General features: G+C 44.1%; 1 protein-coding gene across 1 annotated transcript in view; it reads right to left on the bottom strand.

Moving 5' to 3' along the window:
* UGGT2 (UDP-glucose glycoprotein glucosyltransferase 2) overlaps nucleotides 1-21,077 on the bottom strand; it is a 128,100-nt gene that overhangs the window by 44,750 nt on the left and 62,273 nt on the right. Inside the window, exons 14-21 of the mRNA XM_056109679.1 lie at nucleotides 20,288-20,373; nucleotides 19,344-19,479; nucleotides 16,971-17,102; nucleotides 11,679-11,843; nucleotides 11,361-11,484; nucleotides 11,165-11,263; nucleotides 7,509-7,603; nucleotides 37-243 (exon numbers count right to left, since the gene is read on the bottom strand). Coding sequence (XP_055965654.1) covers nucleotides 37-243; nucleotides 7,509-7,603; nucleotides 11,165-11,263; nucleotides 11,361-11,484; nucleotides 11,679-11,843; nucleotides 16,971-17,102; nucleotides 19,344-19,479; nucleotides 20,288-20,373 — 1,044 coding nt within the window. The remainder of the gene's footprint in view (nucleotides 1-36; nucleotides 244-7,508; nucleotides 7,604-11,164; nucleotides 11,264-11,360; nucleotides 11,485-11,678; nucleotides 11,844-16,970; nucleotides 17,103-19,343; nucleotides 19,480-20,287; nucleotides 20,374-21,077) is intronic.

Here is a 21,077-nt window from a genome sequence, read left to right as displayed (position 1 = left end):
ACAAATCTTTATGATTCCAAACAAATAGCTACTAACCTCAGTAAGGAATGTTTTAATTTTATCTCCAGAGTAAATAGCTGTAGCAGTTTCTTCCTCTGCCAGTTTGCTGAGAAAGTCACTCAGAAATTGGTTCTTCTGTGTAAGAAAAGCTGCCAAAATTCCTCTAGAAATAGCTGTGTTTTCTTCATTTATCTTTGATGCAGGATTATAAATAACCCCCAGCCGAGAAAGAACGCTTAATTTCTGAAAAACACATTTACAGGTGAAAAAAATCATTATTTTTACAAACCCTTTCAAAACTACACCGTTTTGCTTTTGAATCATTTCTGTTCACTATCACCCAGCACCTCTCCCTGCCAAAGCCTATCGGACTGCACGAGTGTGGTAAACTCCCTCACCACCCAAATATCACCTCAGCAATGCCGCCAGCTGGCTCAGCCTCGGTACAGTGATTCTTTAGCAATGCGATACTTTAACCTCTCTGTGTGTGGGTGAAATAACACACATAAAAATACACAAAGATGGGGCCAGAGCGATAGAACAGTGGGTAGGGCAGCTGCCTTGCAAGGTTGAGCTGGGTTCAATCTCTCTTACCACATATGGTCCCCTGAGGCCACCAGAAGTGATCCCTGAGCACAGAACCAGGAGGAAACACTGAGCACTGCCAGGAGAGTCCTTGAAGCTGGGTTCAATCTCTCTTACCACATATGGTCCCCTGAGCCCACCAGAAGTGATCCCTGAGCACAGAACCAAGAGGAAACACTGAGCACTGCCAGGAGAGTCCTCGAAACCAAACCAAACTGAAACTACACAACGGGCTCTCAGCACTGTATCACCCAGATTGCAAAACAAAACAAAAACAGACCTTAGTAACAATCCACAGCAATCGCTCATATTCTACCAATCACTGCATTTTCACACTATTCTCATCACTGGCCTATCATTCGTGGTAACAACAGTTTTGCTTTTTGGGGGGTGGGGGGCACACAGTTGGTGCTTGGGGTTCACTCCTGGTCCTGCACCCAGGGGTCACTCCTAACATGGCTTGCAAGTGCCCTACTCACTATACTAGTCTTCTCAACATTTTTACATCTTACTACCTAACCTGGCACTGTTATTGAACGTCATAAAAGCATAGCCATAGATTAGTGCTATCCCCCCTATTTCAGTCAGTAGCTGTGAGATTTCACACGATGTGTGTAGCTGCACTTTTGTTGGGGTGGTGGTGTATAGAATTTCATGACAGGATTATTGTCATTCGTTACACTGGTGTTGCAGGCTGCTTCTTTTTTTATTTTTCAGCTCAGTGCTCTAAAAAAACTGGGTTTGTGCACCTTCAATCTCAGAAGTTTACTCACCCTTTACATATAACAGATTGATTACCCCCCCCCCCCCCCGCCCCATCTCAATTTTACAATGCCAGACATTTTAATCATTCTGGTGGATACGTAAGCTATTTCTTTGGGGTTTAATTTACCTTTTCCCATTTCTAATAATATTAAACATCTTCTAGTATATTCACTGGTCATACTTTTCCCCCTTTCATGAAAGGTGTGTTTCTGCGTATTCTGTTTAGCATCAGGATGAACTCATTGGCAACAGGTGTGTTCACAGCAGCCGTCTGTCGGTAGCGACCCCTGCTGCTGGCTCCCAGAAGCACAGGCAGCTACCTTGAGGTAGGCCTAGACATGCAGCTGCCTTCCTGTTTCAAGGTCCTCTGGGGAAATGCTGAGCAACTCCAAGGACGATGAGACGCACCTGATTAAGGACCTCTGGCTTATCTTCAGTTTCTCCTTGCTATGATGTCAGTTTCCCATTCCCTGGGGAAAGCACTTAGGAGTCTGATGCGTTCTGGAGGAGAGCGACAGGAGTTAAAAGCTAAGGGTGGTGTGCAGGAGGAGATGGGGCAGCGCCTGTGCAGGAACTCGCTCTTCTGCCGGGTTCCAGAGGCTTCCGGGCCCATCTTCCCGGAGGTCCTTGACCAAGACCCCTTAAGTGTTCATGGTCTGAACTAACAAATTCAAAGGCAGGAAGTAATAAGAATAGAGCCAAAACTAAAACCCAACTTGCTTCTGCCTATTAGAAACACACCACAGCTTTCAAGGAAAGCCCACTGAAGGACGGCAAACAATTCTCGAAGCAGATGGTGACTGCAAGGTAAAGTGTCCTATGTGTCCTGATGCTAAAGTCTGTTGGTCCTGAAAGAGTGTCTGAGACACTGGTTGGCCTTTTTTTTTCTTTTTGGTAATGATTAGTCTGTTCCATCTTCTGCCAGTATATTACTGGAGAGAATGACCTTTATTAGAATTATCTTTTTCTTAGAGTTGTTTGATTCCTAAGACTTGCTTGAGTACCGTTTTGGCCCTATGTGTGAAGAAAACGCCCGCCATTGCCTTTTTATTCTCTCGATGGTATGTTAGGACCAAAAGGGAAGAAAAAGAAAATCCTTCATTATAACGGAGTTGAATTTGCTGGTATTTGTAACCTCGTGGCTGGCAGGCTTTAGGTTCTTTCTGAGAAGTCTCTGAAGTCACAGAGATAATCGGTGCTATCTTCAAGTAATGGTTCTACTCTGGCTCTTTGTGCTTAGGTCTGGAGTTGATCGTCGGGAAGGTGACGAGACTCCATTCCCCACTGTGTCCAGTGACCTTGAATTCGAGCATCCAATTGTCCTGTACTCAGCCATGAACCGGGTGCAAGGTATCCGCACATGAGCGATCTGTTTCTGGCTGTCGGTGCTGACCCCTGCTGGTGTTCCTGTCCTTGAGCTAACACCAAATCATCTTTTATTTTTTTTAAATGTTTTATTAGTGAATCACTGTGAGGTACAATTGCAGACTTCCAAACGTTTGTGCTTGTGTTTCAGTCATACAACACTCGAGCACCCATCCCTCCACCACTGCCCATTCTCCACCACCGATGATCCCAGTATCCCTTCCCCCCCCACTCACCTCCCCCCCACGACCCCACCTCTGTGGCAGGGCATTCCTTTTTTTTTTTTTCTCTCTCTCTCTCTCCTTTCGAGAGTTGTGATTTGCAACACCGAACCATCTTTATGGATGCAGCTTTCGGGAAAATCCTCGCACCCAGCCCTGAATTATCCTCTTCCTTAAGAAGGAAAGACAATTTCTGGATGGTTTCTCTCATGGGTGGAATATAAATAACCAAAGGAACGAGCAAATCAGGACAAAAGTCACTCTTAAGAGCATTACCAGAAAGGGTTGGGAAGGGAAGTGGGAGGAAAGGGGAATCGCTGGGATAATGGGGGAGACACAAGAATTTTGGTGGAGGGTACAGAGAAACTTATACATAGAGAAGCATCAGCCTACAGAGCCAATTTATATAGTAACACTGTGCTCCCGTTGTTCATCGATTTGCTCAAGCAGGCACCAGTAATGTCTCCACTGTGAGACTTGTTACTGTTTTTGGCATACTGTAAACAAAATCCTTTAAAAAAATCCTATTTATATTTTCCAAAAACAGTATTTTAGGGGCCAGAGATGCAGCTCAAAATGTTGGCTCACATATCCTCTCTCTCAAGAAGCTCTGCCTGAGCTCAGACAGGACTGCCTGGACCCTGAGCCGCAGGCCCAGTTCTCAACCATCAATTACAGGCGAAAACTATACACAATAAGCTGTTTGGTTTGTTTGGGTTCTTTCTGGACACCCTGGTGGTACTCAGGATCACTCCTAGAGGGGTTTAGGGGGACCACATGAAGTGCTGGGGATTTAATCTGCCTTGGCCACATGCAAGGCAAATGCCTTACCCACTGGACTACCTCTCTGGCCCCAGCACAATGAAATATTCTGATAGGGAGACAGACACCATACTCACAGAACTTTTAATTCCAGTGTAGAATTATAATTGTTTTACTTTATCGCTAAATGCTGATGCTGATCTTATTGTGCCAGACTTACGGGTATATGCACAGGTGTCAGGAAAGCAAAGGACCTACTGGGGCTGGTGGTTCTAGGCAGTCCCTGAGTCCCGGAAGGAATTCCCTGAGGAATTCCAAGGACTTCTCAACAGGCTGGCCGATGAAACGGAAGCACTGACACCCCGATGAGCACCCCTAACACCCCAATGTCATTTTCTTTTTCTCTTCTTTTGCCCCACCTGGTGGTGCTTAAGGCTGACACCTGGCTCTGTGTTCAGGAGCCACTCATGGCTCTATAATTAGGGTTTTTTGTTTGTTTGTGTTATGATTTTTAATGACCATTTCCTGAAATAAAAAGTGAAACACAGTCAATGTAACACACTGGAAAGACAAAATCTAAGAAGTGATACGGATAATCAACTAACCAGGGCTCCACCAACTATAGCCTAGATGCAAAATTCCACCCAAGATGTGCTTTTATATGGCCTGCCTAGCAAAAACTGTTCTGCAGGATTGCAGAGGCCCCAAATTCTACCAGAATCAGACAAAGCACTAAGAGGAAGAACTGTCATGCGCTCTGGCCTGACTGGAGACTTTAGGGACCGGAGCCCAAGGCACACTTCAGCATGGGGTGCAAGCCAGGCCCCAGGGAGGGAAAGGAAACTCACCCTGGCACACTGGAAGACGCTGCCCACCCAGGGTTAAACCCTCTTGTGAGGAACTAGAAAGGAATCTTCCGAGATACTCTTCTGGGTGAACATGGGCCAAATGAGGCTTCTGAGGTCAGTACACAGGGCCTGCCAGATGCTGAACTCTAGGCAGCCATGGGGGTTTTGAGCACGCGCCACTGACTGGAGGCCAGCTCCCGGGGGCCCAGAGGGACAGCCCAGGAAACGAGATCAAAGAGTAAAAGCAAGAGACCAAGAGCTCAGGGAAGGATAATGAGGGAAACAGAATGGTTCAGTCTCCCTTACTACCAAAAGGGGAAAAGGCAGTTGGGATAGAGATGGTTGGAGGGATCGCCTGGGATGGGAAGTGTGTGCTGAAAGTAGACCAAGGACCAAACACGCTGGCCTCTGAGTATCTGTATTGCAAACCATAACACCCAAAATTAGAGAGAGTAAGAAGGATGGTACCTGCCACAGAGGCAGGGAGTGGGGTGGGGTGGGGGTGCTAGGTGGGACACTGGGAACAATGGTAGTGGAAAATGTGCACTGGTGGAGGGATGGGTGGTCGAGCGTTGTGTGACTGAAATGGAATCATGCCAAGTCTGCAACTATCTCATGGTGATCCAATGAAACTTCTTAAAAATAAAAAAGATCAAACAACAAGATGTCCCGGGGACAAGGGCGGGGGCTCTGTCCAAATGTGCACCAGTGTATGCACATTTTAAGGATTTGCTTTTGGAAAAAAGAATATGGATGTGCAATGGAACTGGAGAACATGATTCGTGCAAAGGGAAATAAAACAAGCATTAGAAAGGGTCTTTGCCCTCTCAGATGATGTACTGATGGCGTAAATATATTCAAGTAACTACAAGCCAGGCTTAAATAATTAAGGGAAAGGCCTGATGATAATAAGAACAGTTTATTACAGGTGTAATAATAATAATAAGTTATACACAAATGGAATGTCTGCACCTAAAAAGTCAAAACCTGAAATGAAAAACCTGATTAGAGGAGTTCAAGAGATTTGAGTTGGGGGCTGGAGCGATAGCACAGTGGGTAAGGCGTTTTCCTTGCACGCCGCCGACCAGGGTTCGATTCCCAGCATCCCATATGGTCCCCTGAGCACCACCAGGGGTAATTCCTGAGTGCATCGCTGGGTGTGACCCCAAAAAGAAAAAAAAAGATCTGAGTTGGCAGAAAAATCAGCTTCAAGATGAATCAACAGAAATAATACAATCTGAAAAACAGAATATGAAGAGAATGAGCCGGCCAGGGCAATGGTGCTATAGGCAGTGGGGGTGGGGGCTGGGGGCTTGTGCACTGTGGCAGGAACATATGCTCCAGAGAGCCGTGAAACTGTCTCCCTAAAATGCATTCAGATGTGAGAACAGTTCCCTCAATGAAAAAAGACTTAGAAGTTGAAAAGAGCAATACTACCAACACAGAAACGTTGAACCGCCCAAAAAGGTATTAAACGGAGCACGGGGAGGCAAGAGAGGGGGCAAATGCAGGGCGGCCGGCAAAACGCTGATCTGCACCAGGTTAAGATCTGGTACGAAGTGGGACCCGCACCCCCGGCCCCGGGCCATCTGCCCCTCGCCCTCGGGCACCCGCCTTGGCCCCTGGGCACGCGTCCTCCTGCTTCAAGGAGGTTCCCCTGCAGGAGCCTCTGTGCTGCCCGTCAGAGGGCACTTGGTCCTGACCATGTCCTGGGCAGCTCTGGGCGCTCCTGGAGGGAGAGTGAGCTGCTCTCTGACCTCTCGGGGATGTGGCAGTCGCGGCGGTCGGGGGGGGGGGGGGCGGCGGTCGGGGGGGGGGGGGGTGACCTCCAGGACTCAGCTCTCGGGGCCAATCCCCTGCCTCTGTGCACACGTGCGGGATGTCACAGGTGGGTGCCTGAACTTGGGGATGAGGGATGGTCTTCAATTCCTAACACTAACAGACAGATGCCACATGCATGGCCAACAGCAAGGGCGAGAAGAACATACAGACCACACATAGCATGCAGGAGCCAAAGAAGAGACTTCGGGTTTGGTTTGGACAGCCTGCCTTCCTTCCTTCCTTTGTTCCCTCCCCCCTCCCTACCTCCCACCTTCCCTTCTTCCCCCTTCCTTCCTTCCTTCCTTCCTTCCTTCCTTCCTTCCTTCCCTCCCTCCCTCCCTCCCTCCCTCATCTCCTTCCTCCTTTTTTCCCTCCCTCCCTTCCTCCTTTTTTTTAATGTTGAACACTTTATTACACAGTAAGCTGTAAATTACTATTCAGAGCTTTAAAATGGACTTGTAGTATCCAGCTATTATGGGCTTCTTTATTTTTTAAATTTTATTATTATTATTATTAGTGAAACATCATGAGGTACAGTTGCAGACTTACAAATTTTTGTTCTTGGGTTTCAGTTATACAATGATCAAGTATCCATCCCTCCACCAGTGCCCATTTCCCACCACCACGGATCCCAGTATCCCTCCCACCCCTCATCCCCCCCACCCCACACTGCCTCTGTGGCACGGCATTCCCTTTTGTTCTCTTTCTCTCCTTTTGTCTCCCTCCCTTTCTTTTCTTCCCTCCCCTCCTTCTACCCTTCCTTCCTTCCTTCCTTCCTTCCTTGCCTCCCTCCTTCCCTCTCTCTCCCTCCCTTCTTTCCTTCCCTTCCTTTCCCCTCCCCTCCCCTCCCTCCCTCCCTCTCTCCCTTCCTTTCTTCCCTCCTTCTCTCTCTCCCTCCCTCCCTCCTTCCCTCCCATTTTATTTTACCCTACACAAAGTTACCTATTTCACATGGCAACTCAGTCAAGTCACCTTCTTAACTTCCTTAGCACACTTGTCTAATCAAGGAAGAGAATTAGCATGAGAACATGGAAGGGAATGTATGCATGTTCACCCTATTATTTTCTCCAAATTGTAATGAATTACAATTTAAAGGAAAACTATCTAGCTACTCCAAAAAAAAAAAAATCTAGCAACTCACCATATACCTTAATGCACTAGAAAGTAGTTGCCTTCCTGATGGTTTGTCAAAGTCAGCAATAATCCAGAAAGTGACTGGAAAAATTCCACTGTCATCTGAAAATTTTAAGTACTTGAGTCAGTCATAGTAATAGTAGGAGACACTTTCAGTTAACAAAAAGAAAGTTTAAAATTTTGCTGAAATTAAAATCATGGATGTTGTTCAAATTATTCACACAGTTTTCAGATGTATAAAAAATGCTCAAAGTGGGAATCAATGTATTCGTGCGGTTCAAATACCAAAGAGAAAGAATTGTCTCTGAGGGACCATTTGTGGGATACCTTCACCACAGAGATGATTTTATTATGTTTATCATGGCTCCAGTGTTGGGAGTGAACATGTATTCGTGCTACCATGGTAAATACACACACACTCACATACCAGATAAAATAAAGTATTAGTATATATGAAAAAGGGCATTTTTATTACCTTATGTTTATAATTTATATTCGATATGCCAAACACAGTAACAAGTGTCACAATGGAGACGTTACTGACTGGGACCGCTAGAGCAAATGGATGAACCGATGAACAATGGGAGGACAGTGACAGCGACAATATTTATATAATAATTTGCATGTCAACTTTGCGCAGGGGTCACACTAATCTTCAGTGGGTAGGGTGTTTGCCTTGCACGTGGCTGACCCGGCCGACCCGAGTTCGATTCCTCTGCTCCTCTCGGAGAGCCTGGCAAACTACTGAGAGTATCTCACCTGCATGGCAAAGCCTGGCAAGCTCCCCATGACGTATTCAATATGTCAAACACAATAACAAGTCTCACAATGTTACTAGGCCTGCTCAAGCAAATCAATGAACAATGGGAGGGCAGTGCTACAGTGCTATAATAATTTATATTTATAATATATTTATAATTTACTGTAATTATTATAATGCATTTATTATAGTACATTAATATTTACTATATATAAACATAAATCGAGGCCCTCCCGTTGATCATCGATTTGCTCGAGCGGGCCCAGTAACGTCTCCATTGGAGACTTTGCTGTTACTGTGTCTGGCATATCGACTACTCTCGGTAGCTTGCCGGGCTCTCCGAGAGGGGCGGAGGAATCGAACTCGGGTCGGCCATGTTGGCTGCGTGCAAGGCAGACGCCCTACCCGCTGTGCTTATATTTATAAATAAATATAAATTTATTTTATATTCTCTCTCTCAGAGAGCCCAGTATGCTACTGAGAGTATCTCACCTGCACAGCAAAGCCTGGCAAGCTACCCGTGACATATTCAATATGCCAAAAACAGTAATAACAAGTCTCATAATTTGTTGAGACGATACTGGTGCCCGCTCGAGCAAATCTATGAACAATGGGAGGGCAGTGCTACAGTGCTATTTATATTTATATTATATTTATATTATTTATCCTGCATGGCAGAGTCTGGCAAGTTCCTGTGGCATATTCGATATGCCAAAACCGAGTAACAAAGATGAGTCTCCTTCCCCTGACCCTGAAAGAGCATCCAATGTGGCACTTGCTAAAATCTCAGGGCTAGTGCCCCAGTCGCCTTCTCCTCTCTGGAAAGAAAGATGGCGGCCGCATGGGAGCCTTGTGGACAGCAGGTATGAGCCGGGGGTGTGGGGGCGACTAAAACCTCATGGGAAGGGGGGCGTTTCGCTCCGCCCTTCACGCCCTACCGAGGCCACCAGTTGCCCCCCACTAGCGGCTCTCCAGCACGGCCACGTCTCCAGTGCACAGAAACCAATTTCTTAACTATCTGACTTTCAGTAGAAATACTTCCAGGTTCAATAAGTAAAATAGCAGAAATCCAAAACCAACATTTAATTCTTGAACCCAGCTGTAGAAAGCAAATCACTTCACAATGCTTTTTCAGCATGTCTGATTTGGGGGGGGGGGGTAAACTCTAAATAATAGTGGTGAATCTTTTATTGAAACAATGAATCTAATCAAAGCAGATAGAGTGTTAACTAGAATTCATCTGCCCCACAGGGACTGGGAGGGGTGGGGGGTGGGGTTTTATTGGGGTTCTTCATGGTAAAAAATAAGTTTTGGTAAAGGGAAATGTGTTTGATATTTGCATGACTGAGACCTAAACCTGAAAGCTTTGTAACCTTTCCCACGGTGATTCAATAAAGAAATAAAAAAAATAAAATAAAAAAAAATAAAATCTCAGGGCTAGGACAAATGGAGACATTACTGGTGCCTGCTCGAGGTAATTGATGAACAACAGGGTGACAGTGATACAGTGATATTATTTATATTATATTTATATTATATTATCTATTTATATTTATAATTTACTTATATATGCATGTGACTTGAAAGTCACACCAAGGATGCTCAGGGGTTACTCATGGCTCTGTACTCAGGAACTACTCCTGGAGGTGCACAGGGGACCATGTGGAATTCCAAGAATAAAACCTGGTCAGCCATACGCAAGGCCCACACCATCTCTCTCTTTCTCTCTCTCTCTCTCTCTCTCTCTCTCTCTTCTCTCTCTCTCTCTCTCTCTCTCACACACACACATGCCTGACATGCTGGAGTGATATCTATCTATCTATCTATCTATCTATCTATCTATCTATCTATCTATCTGCCTTGGGCTGTAGCGATAGCACAGCGGGTAGGGCATTTGCCTTGCACGCGGCCGACCCAGGTTCGATTCTTCCATCCCTCTCGGAGAGCCCAGCAAGCTACCGAGAGTATTCCGCCCACATGGCAGAGCCTGGCAAGCTCTCCGTGGCGTATTTGATATGCCAAAACCAGTAACAAGTCTCACAATGGGGACATTACTTGTGTCTGCTTGAGCAAATTGATGAACAAGGGGAGGACAGTGCTACAGTGATCATCTATTTACTATTCTCTTTGCAGTGCTGAGGATCAAACCCAGGGCGTCCCTCATGCAGGCAAGTGCTCACTGCTGAGCTCCCTCCAGTCCAAGCTCATGGTTACTGACTTTAATGTTTCTGTCTACATGTAACTTGGTCTGATTCATCTCATACCAATCAACAGTAATTCGATTATTACCATCAGAAAATTTTGCGATGGGGGTTGGTGGGAGGGATACTCGGAACATTTGTGGTGGAGAATGGGCACTGGTGGAGGGATGGGTACTCGATCACTGTATTACTGAAACATAATCACCAAAGTCTGTAAATCTGTAACTATCTCACGGTGATTCATTAAAATTTAAAAAAAAAATTAAAAAGAAAAAGAAAATTTTGAGAATCTGGAAGTCAAAGTATTTTTCATATTTGTCAGAACAGCAAGATATCATATGGCTCAATTTCAATTTAGTATTTTGTTAGTTTTATTTAATGATTATAGTAAATTACAGCAACTACAGAATGAATTTAGCATGCCTCGTATGATAAGCATTCTTTACTGCAAAATGAATACCTGGGTACACAGGATTAGCCAGCACAGTTGCCGTTATTTTCTCAGCCCTATCCTTATAACCTAATAAATGGCAAATTCTCAAGTTTAAAACCAGGAATACTCAGATATTACCATGTAAAAAATATATTATGTGAATATTTTTTGCAATTATCACTATTAGAATTTTCAGGAATCAAAAACACTTAAAATTTTTAGAAAACATTCAGGACTATTAATTCAGGAAAACAAAATATACTTGTCACCTTTTGGGGTCAAATAATACATGTTCTCCGCAATTACAGCACTCTTATCTTGTGAATCCAAGAAATGGTAAGTGGAGTGATCTTCAATATCGGCGGTTACTGGAAAATTTCATGTAAGATGTTGAATAACACATTAATAAACCCTTCACAGCTCACTGAGCACTAATTGAAAAGTCTATATAAAAAATTAACTTACCTGATGTAGATATTAAATTAAGGTAGACCCGTTTGTCCTGCAAAATCAGTGGATTTATGCGGGGTACAATATTATTCTTCGCCATAAGGAATTCAACTGTGTTGGTTCCATCATTTAATGTGCCCTGAAATGACGAAGCTGGAATGAAGGTCGCACAGATAGTGGCATTGGAAGGCTGCACGCCCAGACGCACAGACCTCTACCACAGACATGGCACCGCGGCAAAAACCAGGGGTGAGGGAAATGTGCACGTCAGCGTGAATGAGAAGTCATCGACACATATCTCTCACCGGGTATTTTCTCATGACTCATACATACCATAAAGATTTCCTTTTGTAAATATATCAGTGTACCCATCATCTTGCGAAGCACAGCTATTTCTAGCTGCTTAATATTCAGCTCTTCATCATCAAATAGTTCACCATTATAAAGTGCTTGAGGCAAAGGGCCCAGACCAGTCATCTTGTAGTAGCCTGCTCCTCCCTGCACGATTCAAAAACACAAATACAGGAGTGAAGAAGAATGTGGCGGTCTGAAAAAGAAGTACTCGAGTAAATGGGGCGGGGGGCTGCCACAGTTTTATATGCCAGAGGGGAAAAATGTTAACTTTGATTATTTTAATTGTTTTGCCATGATTATGACAAGAGAAAATAATTTACTATATGGGTCAAGAAACGTCTTCTGAAGAGGGTTGACAGGTACACAGCTCAGGTCTGGGAGCCACTGATTCAACTCTGAAGTTCTTGCACACATGAAAGCAGCCATCACCACAACAGGTGAACAAAGGTGCAAGGTGTGTCCCCCTCTAACCTCTAAGAAGGGCGGGGGTGGAGCAAATATAGTCACTCTGCTGCAGTTTGCTGACATTTGGCAGAGAATCTACATTTCTTTCTTTAAAACAAAAATAATGAATGAAAAGAGAAGGAGATCAAAGAGTCTACGCCATTCAGAAGGGTGTCCAAAGCATCAAGTACTTAGGAATCAACTAGACAAAAGCTGTGAACGATCCATACCATGAAAACTATAAGCCACTTAAGAAAAAGACCTTAAGATGGAAAGATACTCCACGTTCATGGATTTAGAAGAATCAATATTGTCAAAACGGCTACCTTACCTAAATTATTATACCATTCTTCAATTTCCCTCTAAGTTCAGATGACATTCTTCAAGGACTTAGAACGATCAAAAACCAAGTGTGTATGGAATCATACAACACCCAGAATCTCCAAAGTCAGACTGAGAAACAAGAAACTGAGAGGATTCCCATAACCTAACTTGAAACAATAATCTGAAGGTTTAGTGATCAAAGTAGCACGGTACTTGAGTAAGGACAGACTCTCTGACCAATGAGTTAGAATTGAGTATCCAAAGACAAAGCCCCAGATTAATGGTCGACTAATTTTCAAGCAAGGAGCTGGATACATGGAGTGGAGCAGAGAGTCTCTCTTCACTAACTGATTCTGGGGAAATGGAATAATCACATGTGAAAAAACAAAGCTAGCTCCATCTCTCACATCCTACACAAAAGTCAATTCAAAGTGTTATTAAAGACCTTGAGATCAGAACAGAATCCATACAGCACACTGAGGAAAATATTGACAGAATGCTCCAAGATCTGGACCTCAAATTCATTTTCAATGATATGCCCATATGACAAAGGCAAAAAAAAACAAAAATACACAAAAGGGACTACACAAATCGAAGAATTTTTGCATGGCCAAAGAAACACAGGCTAAAACTCAAAGACATCCAACTGAATGGGAGAAAATATTTACATTCAACATATCAGATAAAGATTTAATATCCAAGGTACATAAAGAACTCACAAAGATCAACAACAACAAAACCCCAGAAACCCTGTCAAATAATGGGGAGAGAAATGAACAGACTTTTGTGAAGAAACAGACAAATCACCAACAGGCACGTGAAAAAAAAGTGTGCCTCATCACTTATCATGGAAATCCAAAATCAAGACAAGATATCTTCTCATCAGTGAGAATGGCACTTATCAAAAAAAAAAAAAAAGGAAAAACCTGCAAACAATCTGTGTTGGCAGCGACCTGGTGAAGAAGGAGCTCTCATCCACTGCTGGTGAGGAATGCTATCTGATCCAACCTTTCTGGAAACAAGTATGGAGATTTCTCAGATAAAGAAGAGTAGAGCTTTATGAACCAGCCACCCTGCTCTTTGGATTCTACCCCCATAACAGAAAAACGTTCACTCAAAAGGACATAGCACCATAGCACTGTCCTCCCATTGTTCATTGATTTGCTCTAGTGGGCACCAGTAATGTCTCCATTGTGAGATTTGTTATTACTGCTTTTGGCATATCGAATACGCCACAGGGAGCTAGCCAAGGCTCTGCCGTGTGGGCAGGATAGTCTCAGTAGCTTGTGGGGGGTTCTCCGAGAGGGATGGAGGAATTGGACGCGGGTTGGCCGCATGCAAGGCAAATGCCCTAACTGCTGTGCTATCGCTCCAGCATACACACACTAATATTCACTGCAGCACTTAGCACAATAGGTAGGCCATGGAATTAACCTAGGTGTCCAACAACAGATGAATGGCCAACAAAGGTGTGGTGTTTACACGCTATAAAATAGTATGCAGCTGCAAGGAAGGATGAAATCATGCAGTTCACTGTAACTTGGATGCAACTGGAGGATATCATGTGAAGTAAGGTAAGTCAGAAGATGAAAGACATACAGGAAGATCTCACTTCTCTGTGGCATGCAGAATAACAAAACAAGGGAATATAAAGGATCAAAGGTGGTGGAGATCTAGGTTATTCTGGCCCCTAGGTCATAGAACTTGGAAGGAGAGGGAAGAAAAGAAAGGGGAAATAACAAGAGTTCCAGGAGCAGAGGGCAGGTGGTTAGGGGCCTTGGCAGTGTGGAGGCATGTTATGTCTACATATCTGAGCCACAGAACCAACAACATTGAAAGCATCAGATCCAAACCAAACCAAAACTGACAAGGAAGCAGGTTAGGGGATGGCAGAGAAACTGGGGACACTGGTGACGGAATGGTACTGGAACACTGGATGCCTGAGATGCAACTATGAATAACTTTGTGAATCACAATGCCTTGATCAATTTTTTTAAAAAAAATTACACTTATTCGCATTAATTCATTTATTCCTGTATTCATTAATTTAATATTTATTGGATTTTTGCCTTTAGAATTAAGCTATACCCTATGCATAACTTAGCTCAAATCACTCTTCAAGGGCCTCTGTCACAGAAATAAAATAAAAACACATACAACTTCCTGCGGGAGCCCAGGAAAGAAGCTTCTGACAAGCTAAAGTCTGGAGTACAGGGGATCAGAGAAGGTTCTTTGTTAAGGAGTGAAGCTGAAAGTCTTAGGATCAGTGAACATTTGCTAGGGAGATAACATGGATAAAGATATTCCAAGTGGAAAGGGATGGTACAGCAAGGAATGGAGGGAAAGAGAGAGCACAGTCTACTCGGGGGCTGGCAATTTGCTGTGTTTACAAAAAGGAGAGCTATCAGATACAGGATCAGAGGGGAAAGAGAGGAAGGCTGGAATATGAAGGTCATTAATATCCGTATGTTAGCAAAAAATTTTTTCATCTGCTAGTCGATACCATGCATTATGGTTATTTTTATAGTTCAAGTTCTCATGATTATACTAGAAGTTAAAGACTACTAATTTCATGTTTTCAGATGATAAAAGAGATACACAGATGAAGTCACTTTCAGTATCAGATAGCTACTGCACCAGAAACAAACCTCGTGTCCAGATCTGTCTGATGAAGAGTGAAGAGTGTGAACTCTTTTCTGTTCTGTTCTGTTTTAGGGACACACCCCGTGGTGCTCAGAATTCTGCTTCTGCACCTAGGGATCTCTCCCGGAGCTTGGGGGGGGTGGTTATGGGGTGCCAGGGAAAGAACCTGGGTAGGCCTGTGCACGGCAAGCGTCCTACCCATTTTCCTATCTCTGGGACCCCAAGGGTGTGAATCCTTAACCACGGGACTACACTCTGTTTGCAACTATTTGTCTTTAATGTGCCTGAGGTTTATGAGTGAATGTAAGCGACAGGAAAACCTGCCCTAAGGAAACCTATGATAGAGGGAGGGAGACGCAATGAGGACAAGGGTGAATGCAGTGTCCAGGGTACCACGGAAGGCACGGTCCATTCATCGCAGAAGACAGTGCACGATAAACACACACACACACACACACACACACACACACACACACACACCAGGATTTGCCTATTTAAAAAATAAAACACAAGGCAATAATGCAAAGGCAGAGAGTTGGAGAATAGGCTTTGGTGACAGGGGGTTGGGTCAGAGCTTATGTCAACCAAAACACCAAGGGCCAGGACCCAAGGCAATGGTTAGAGTCCAAGAAAGAGAGGTATGAACTGGTTAGCTGGGGAGCCGAGAGGGCCGGGTGGTGCGCTGTGTGGAAGGGGGAGGAAGGAGCATCCTTTCCAGGTGACGCTGAGCCTCCGAGCACATGTGCCCTGGGCGAACAGCACTGCTGCTTCCAGGAATGAGGGAAGTGGAAGACAAAACCAGTCTGAAATAGTAAGGGGGGGGTGACAGGCTTGATTTCAGAATTTTGTCATTCAAGAGGCTTCCGGCTCTTTCCTCTAAGCTGCTGAACACGTCCATGAGTAAAGAATGATGCTCAAGCTAGAAGTAGGGGGCTGTCGTGTACAGGACGATACTATCCCCAACGGGACGACCTCTGCACCCACAAACTAGCTTTAGCCATTGCCAACAGGCCATGACACAGAGTTTTCTAGAACATTTGCCCCATGCCTGTCCTGACAACAGACACCTATTTCCATCTGGAAGCTGCACAGGCCCCTCCAGTTCTGCGAGCCAAGTCCTGAGCACCTGAGCACCTGGTCCTTTCCCTCCTGTTGTCTCTCCTCCTCTCTTCTGGCGTAGCAAAGGCGCCCCTTCCCGGCAAGTTGCTGGAGGGAACGAGGGACTCGCTCATGACAACTGCTCCGCTCCCTGGGCCTCTCAGCAGCGGCAGGCTCTCTGCAAACGAACCTAACTATGTCTGTCTTTCTCTGTCCCTTTTCTTCCCCAGGCCTCCGGGGGAGGGGGGAACCATCTCCCATCTCTCACATGTGTACTTCCTAGTCCGTCATCAACATGCACATGCCCCCCCCCCCCCCCCCCCCCCCACCGACTGTCCATTCTCAGACCGGTGGAAGATCCACAAGGATATGCAGTTGGCTGGCTTTCTACCACTGCCAACCCATCCTCATTAACTTCCATTCTTTTTTTTTTTTTTATTTTCTAGGTCATACCCAGCAATGCACAAGGGTTACTCCTGGCTCATGCACTCAGGAATTACTCCTGGTGCTGTGCAGGGGACCATATGGGATGCTGAGAATTGAACCTGGGGTCCACAATGAGCAAGGCAAATGCCCTACCTGCTGTGCTATCGCTCCAGCTCTCCCCGCCGCCCCTCCCCCCTCCCCCCCATACTTCCATTCTTCAGGAGGCTGGAAATCCAGAGGGCGAGTTAAGAGAGGCGGAGGTCATCTGATCCTGAGATCTGAGATTATGATAAAGCTTCCTGGACCACATTTTGGAAACTTTCCATTCTAGCTTACCTTTCTTCCCTTGTCGTACACAGAATCTATTCCCAAAATCTCTCCAACATCAGCTTGAGGAAACTCATCTTGAAGAACCTCCTTCACCTTTTCGACAGTGAGTAAATTCTGATTTTTCACTTTTTCATACATCTGTGGAAAGAGGTAACCAAATTCAGCTTGCAGTTTGTTTTCTGTCTCGTAGCGTGCAGACTTCTAAAAAGAACATGTACTTTCTAAGTTCTAAGTTCTAGTAAATGTAAACACAGATAAACCACCACATCTCACTTGCAGGTAGGTCCTTTTACTCACACGACTTCTGAATAACTCACCATCAAAGTGCCAATGTCTCTGCAAATGGACTTATTTTATTTATTTCACCTAGTTTTATACGTCTTTACTGTGTAATGCTATTGATATTACTCCATCATGGCAAAAATCAAAGTCTTAAAAAGTGCTTTTATAATCCAATCATTGCAAGCACCTCTCTCACTAAATATGGAACGTTCAATATTTCCTAAGAGCTTCGCTTTGGAAAGGAGGGAGAGGAACTTGAGTTACTTCTACTCCACAGCTTCTAAGTCCCACCAGGCCAGGAGACAGGCTCGAGGTGAAGACTACTTGCCCTGCCCCCCCCCCCCCCATTCTCTCTCACATTTCGGTCTTTTTAAAATGAATATGGCTTTTGAGTACATGGCTACTCTTTTCTGACACAGTTATGTTCAACAATTTAGCTAGAAGAATATGATCACTGAAAGAATAGAAAATGTTTTGTAATCCATTCATTTGACGGATGATTATTTTGCACGAATCATGCTAGCTCAGTAAAGTTACATCCTCTCCAGCTGTGGTGGAAGAGCACTGGTCCACAGGTGGGGCTGGTCTGCGGGAGCAGGGAGGCGAAGATCCCTGTCTATACCCCGTCTAGCCTTGTCTACACTTTGGGGCTAGTTGCTGGCCTGCGGACTGGTCCATGGACCCGTGTGCATGGCACAGGGAGACTGAAGAAGACCACCGGGCTAAAGTGTACAATGCATGTTCCTAAGAATTCTGAGCTCAATCACGGCTCACTTTGCTGCGGAATTAAAGGAAAATTAATGTCACAGTGAGTGAGGGGCGGGGGGGGGGGGTAGTTTTATCTAGTTTGAATAATCACTAACATGCTTGTGCTTCAGTCCTCACTGCCACCTAGCGTGTGTTCTCTATTTCCTCATCCCCCCTTGCTCTTCTCCCTCCAGCTGGGGAGCTCAACTTAGAAGCTGGGGCATAGCACTCAAAAGGCAAGGGTCTGGCACAGACACCAGGCTACGCAAATTATTACCTGACACAAAACGCTGACACAGTGGAGATTCTACAAAGATCATGTGGATCATCTGGGTAAAGGTAGTTTCAGAAGCTCCTCAATCTCGTAGAGATCTTTTTACAGTCAGGTAGCTGGACTGGAATGAAATGCTTGTCAGTCTGACCCAGCACCTAATAAACGTGCATCAGTTAGGAAGACCAACTGATGACAGGCTGAGAGCTGACACTGATGGGTCCATGTCCCCTGGCATACAGCATGGGACACAGTCTCTCTGCACCAGGAGAATAAATTCATGGGGTGCTTAGTGGTTTTCTTTGGAGCTACAGAAATAAGGTTGAAAATTTAGACTGCTTTGTTGATTTCTTTCTTAGTCTAAACAGCTATTCCTTATTAAGATAATAATTGACCAGATAAAGACAAATGACATAAATATGAATACAAGTAGTTCACAGATGTGGTTTGGTGGTAACAGAGCACATGCCTTGATGTCGGAGTCCCTGGTGTCACACATATACACAATAAATGCAAGTTTTTTTTTAATAACCTGGCGTTCTTAACAATAAAAATACAATATAACTTAATGACAATGCTTTTAAATTACTATGATGATATAATCGTTTCAAGACCAAACTATGAAATAATCTTGCTCTCATTCTTCTTTAATCAGTATCTTACCAATTTCTGACTTTTGAAAATAAAAAAAAAAGTTTCTTTGGCACACTCAGTATCAATCTTACTATTCCCATACCAATTTGCTGTCATAAAATGATCTTCGACTTTTTCTTTATTTTTCTCTGGGAATTATTTATATGCCTTGCCATTCAGAATATTTAACTTCTCTAGTCATGATCTTATTCAAGACGCTGCTCAAGATTTCTTCCCCGACTAATAATTTATGTATCTGCACCAGAGCCTCGGGGGCTAGGCTAATGGGTGACAATATTATATATATTATATATATTACAAGAGCAGATTCATTCTATCGGTCCTCTTAAGAGTGTTCTTTTAACTTTGAAATGTCATAATAATGATAATAGAGTAATGAAAATAAAAACCCTATGCACATTTTAAAGATAAGAGCTTAGACTCACAAGAAGCATGAGCTGAAATGCTTCTGATACATCAGATTCTTTTGCAATATAGTTGAAAACTCGCCACAAAGCAACACCAGCATCATCTGCGCCATCCACTTCATCTTCTGCATTAAGAACGAACACAAAACCGATTCTGGGAAAGGAGATTCAAAACAAAGTCAAAACCACCTTCTGAACCACAACAGAACAATTAAAAACACCGTTACAACAACATCTAAATGAAAGAAATGTAATAGTTGAGAGGGGAAAATCCTGTTTTCAGCTACTATTGCTTAAAATGGTTTGCTTTATCATGTATACACACCAAAATACCAGCAATTACCAGATCCTTCTAGAATGCCAATCTCTTTCTGATGGGGTCATTATCAAATGACTATACTTTCCCAGAAAAAAGAAAATGAATCTGGAAGTGGGTAGGGCTGGCCACACCTTACAGTGCCCACTGCCCAGCGGTGTTCCCAGCACCCAGGGACTGATGTGGTACTTGGGGCCCAGCTGCAAAGCATATACTCCAGGCCTGGCAAAGGTGGGCTCTTGACACAAATCACAGAGGACAGATCTAACCCAGGGACGCAGCAATAGCACAGCAAGGAGGGGGTCTGCCTTGCAAGTGTCTGACCCGGGTTTGATCCCTGGCACACGGTAGGGTCTCTGGAGCATCGCTGGATGTGACCCCAAAACAAAACAAAAGAGACAGACCTAACGCTTGGTACCCAAAGGGGCCAGATCATTCTCTCAGGAAGGAAACAGGATCAGAAAGATGAACAAACAACTCGGAATAATCGACTCCACTGGAAACACAGGAGGTCCTTCCCAGTGCAGAGCTTCATTGCTCAGAGCACTGCAGAGAAGCGTGGCTCTGAACAGAACACTGACAGTCTGGGACAAGCCGTGGCTGGGCGTCTCGCAGTGACTGTACAATGTCATCAATTCCCAATTACCTGAGAGGGATTTTATGATGATAGAAAAGTTCAGCAAGTTTTATGAAATCCAAGGCATACTCTTCAGTGGGATCAATAAACACAACCTAGGAGAGAGCAAATTTATAATCACTGTTTTAAACACTTTACTTATTTATTTATTTTTTTTTTTTTTGCTTTTTGGGTCACACCTAGCAATGCACAAGGGTTACTCCTGCCTCTGCACTCAGGAATTACTCCTGGCAGTGCTTGGGGGACCATATGGGATGCCAGGGATCGAACCCGGGTCGGCCGCGTGCAAGGCAAATGCCCCCTCCTCTGTACTACTGCTCCAACCCCAGACCCTTTAGAGTTTTTATAAAATCCAAGTTCGGTCTAATTTCTTACTAGCTAAAAATATAAAATTCAAGGTAGGTTTCCTAGCCATTCTCAAGAACCTTGAAGCATCTAAGAAAAGATTCACAGCTGAAGAATTTCTAAAGGTTGCAAAGCAAATATGTGAAATGTGGTACCAAAATATTCATCCTCTTTTTCCAGCATAGCACAAAGCAAGTAATTTTTTTTTAAAGCAAGTAATTTTTACAGGATGTGAAATACCTTATTCCAAATGTTCACCAGATTCTCCATATTTTTTTTTTAAAAAAGGAAACAGAAACTGAATTGTGATATTGCTCCCTCCCTGCACCACCACTCCAAAAAAAAAATTTTAAAAAAGGCATTAACATAAGCATGCTTCAGGCTGCTGTAAAAAAACAAGACATTCATATACTGGGTGGAAAACACGTAAGAGTCCGAGTGTTTTATGTAAATG

The sequence above is a fragment of the Sorex fumeus genome, unplaced genomic scaffold (genome assembly GCF_029834395.1).
Source record: "Sorex fumeus unplaced genomic scaffold, SorFum_2.1 ptg000008l, whole genome shotgun sequence".
NCBI lineage: Eukaryota > Metazoa > Chordata > Mammalia > Eulipotyphla > Soricidae > Sorex > Sorex fumeus.
The sequence above is the reverse complement of the archived record's forward strand: the minus strand, read 5'-3'. Positions and strand labels throughout refer to the sequence as shown.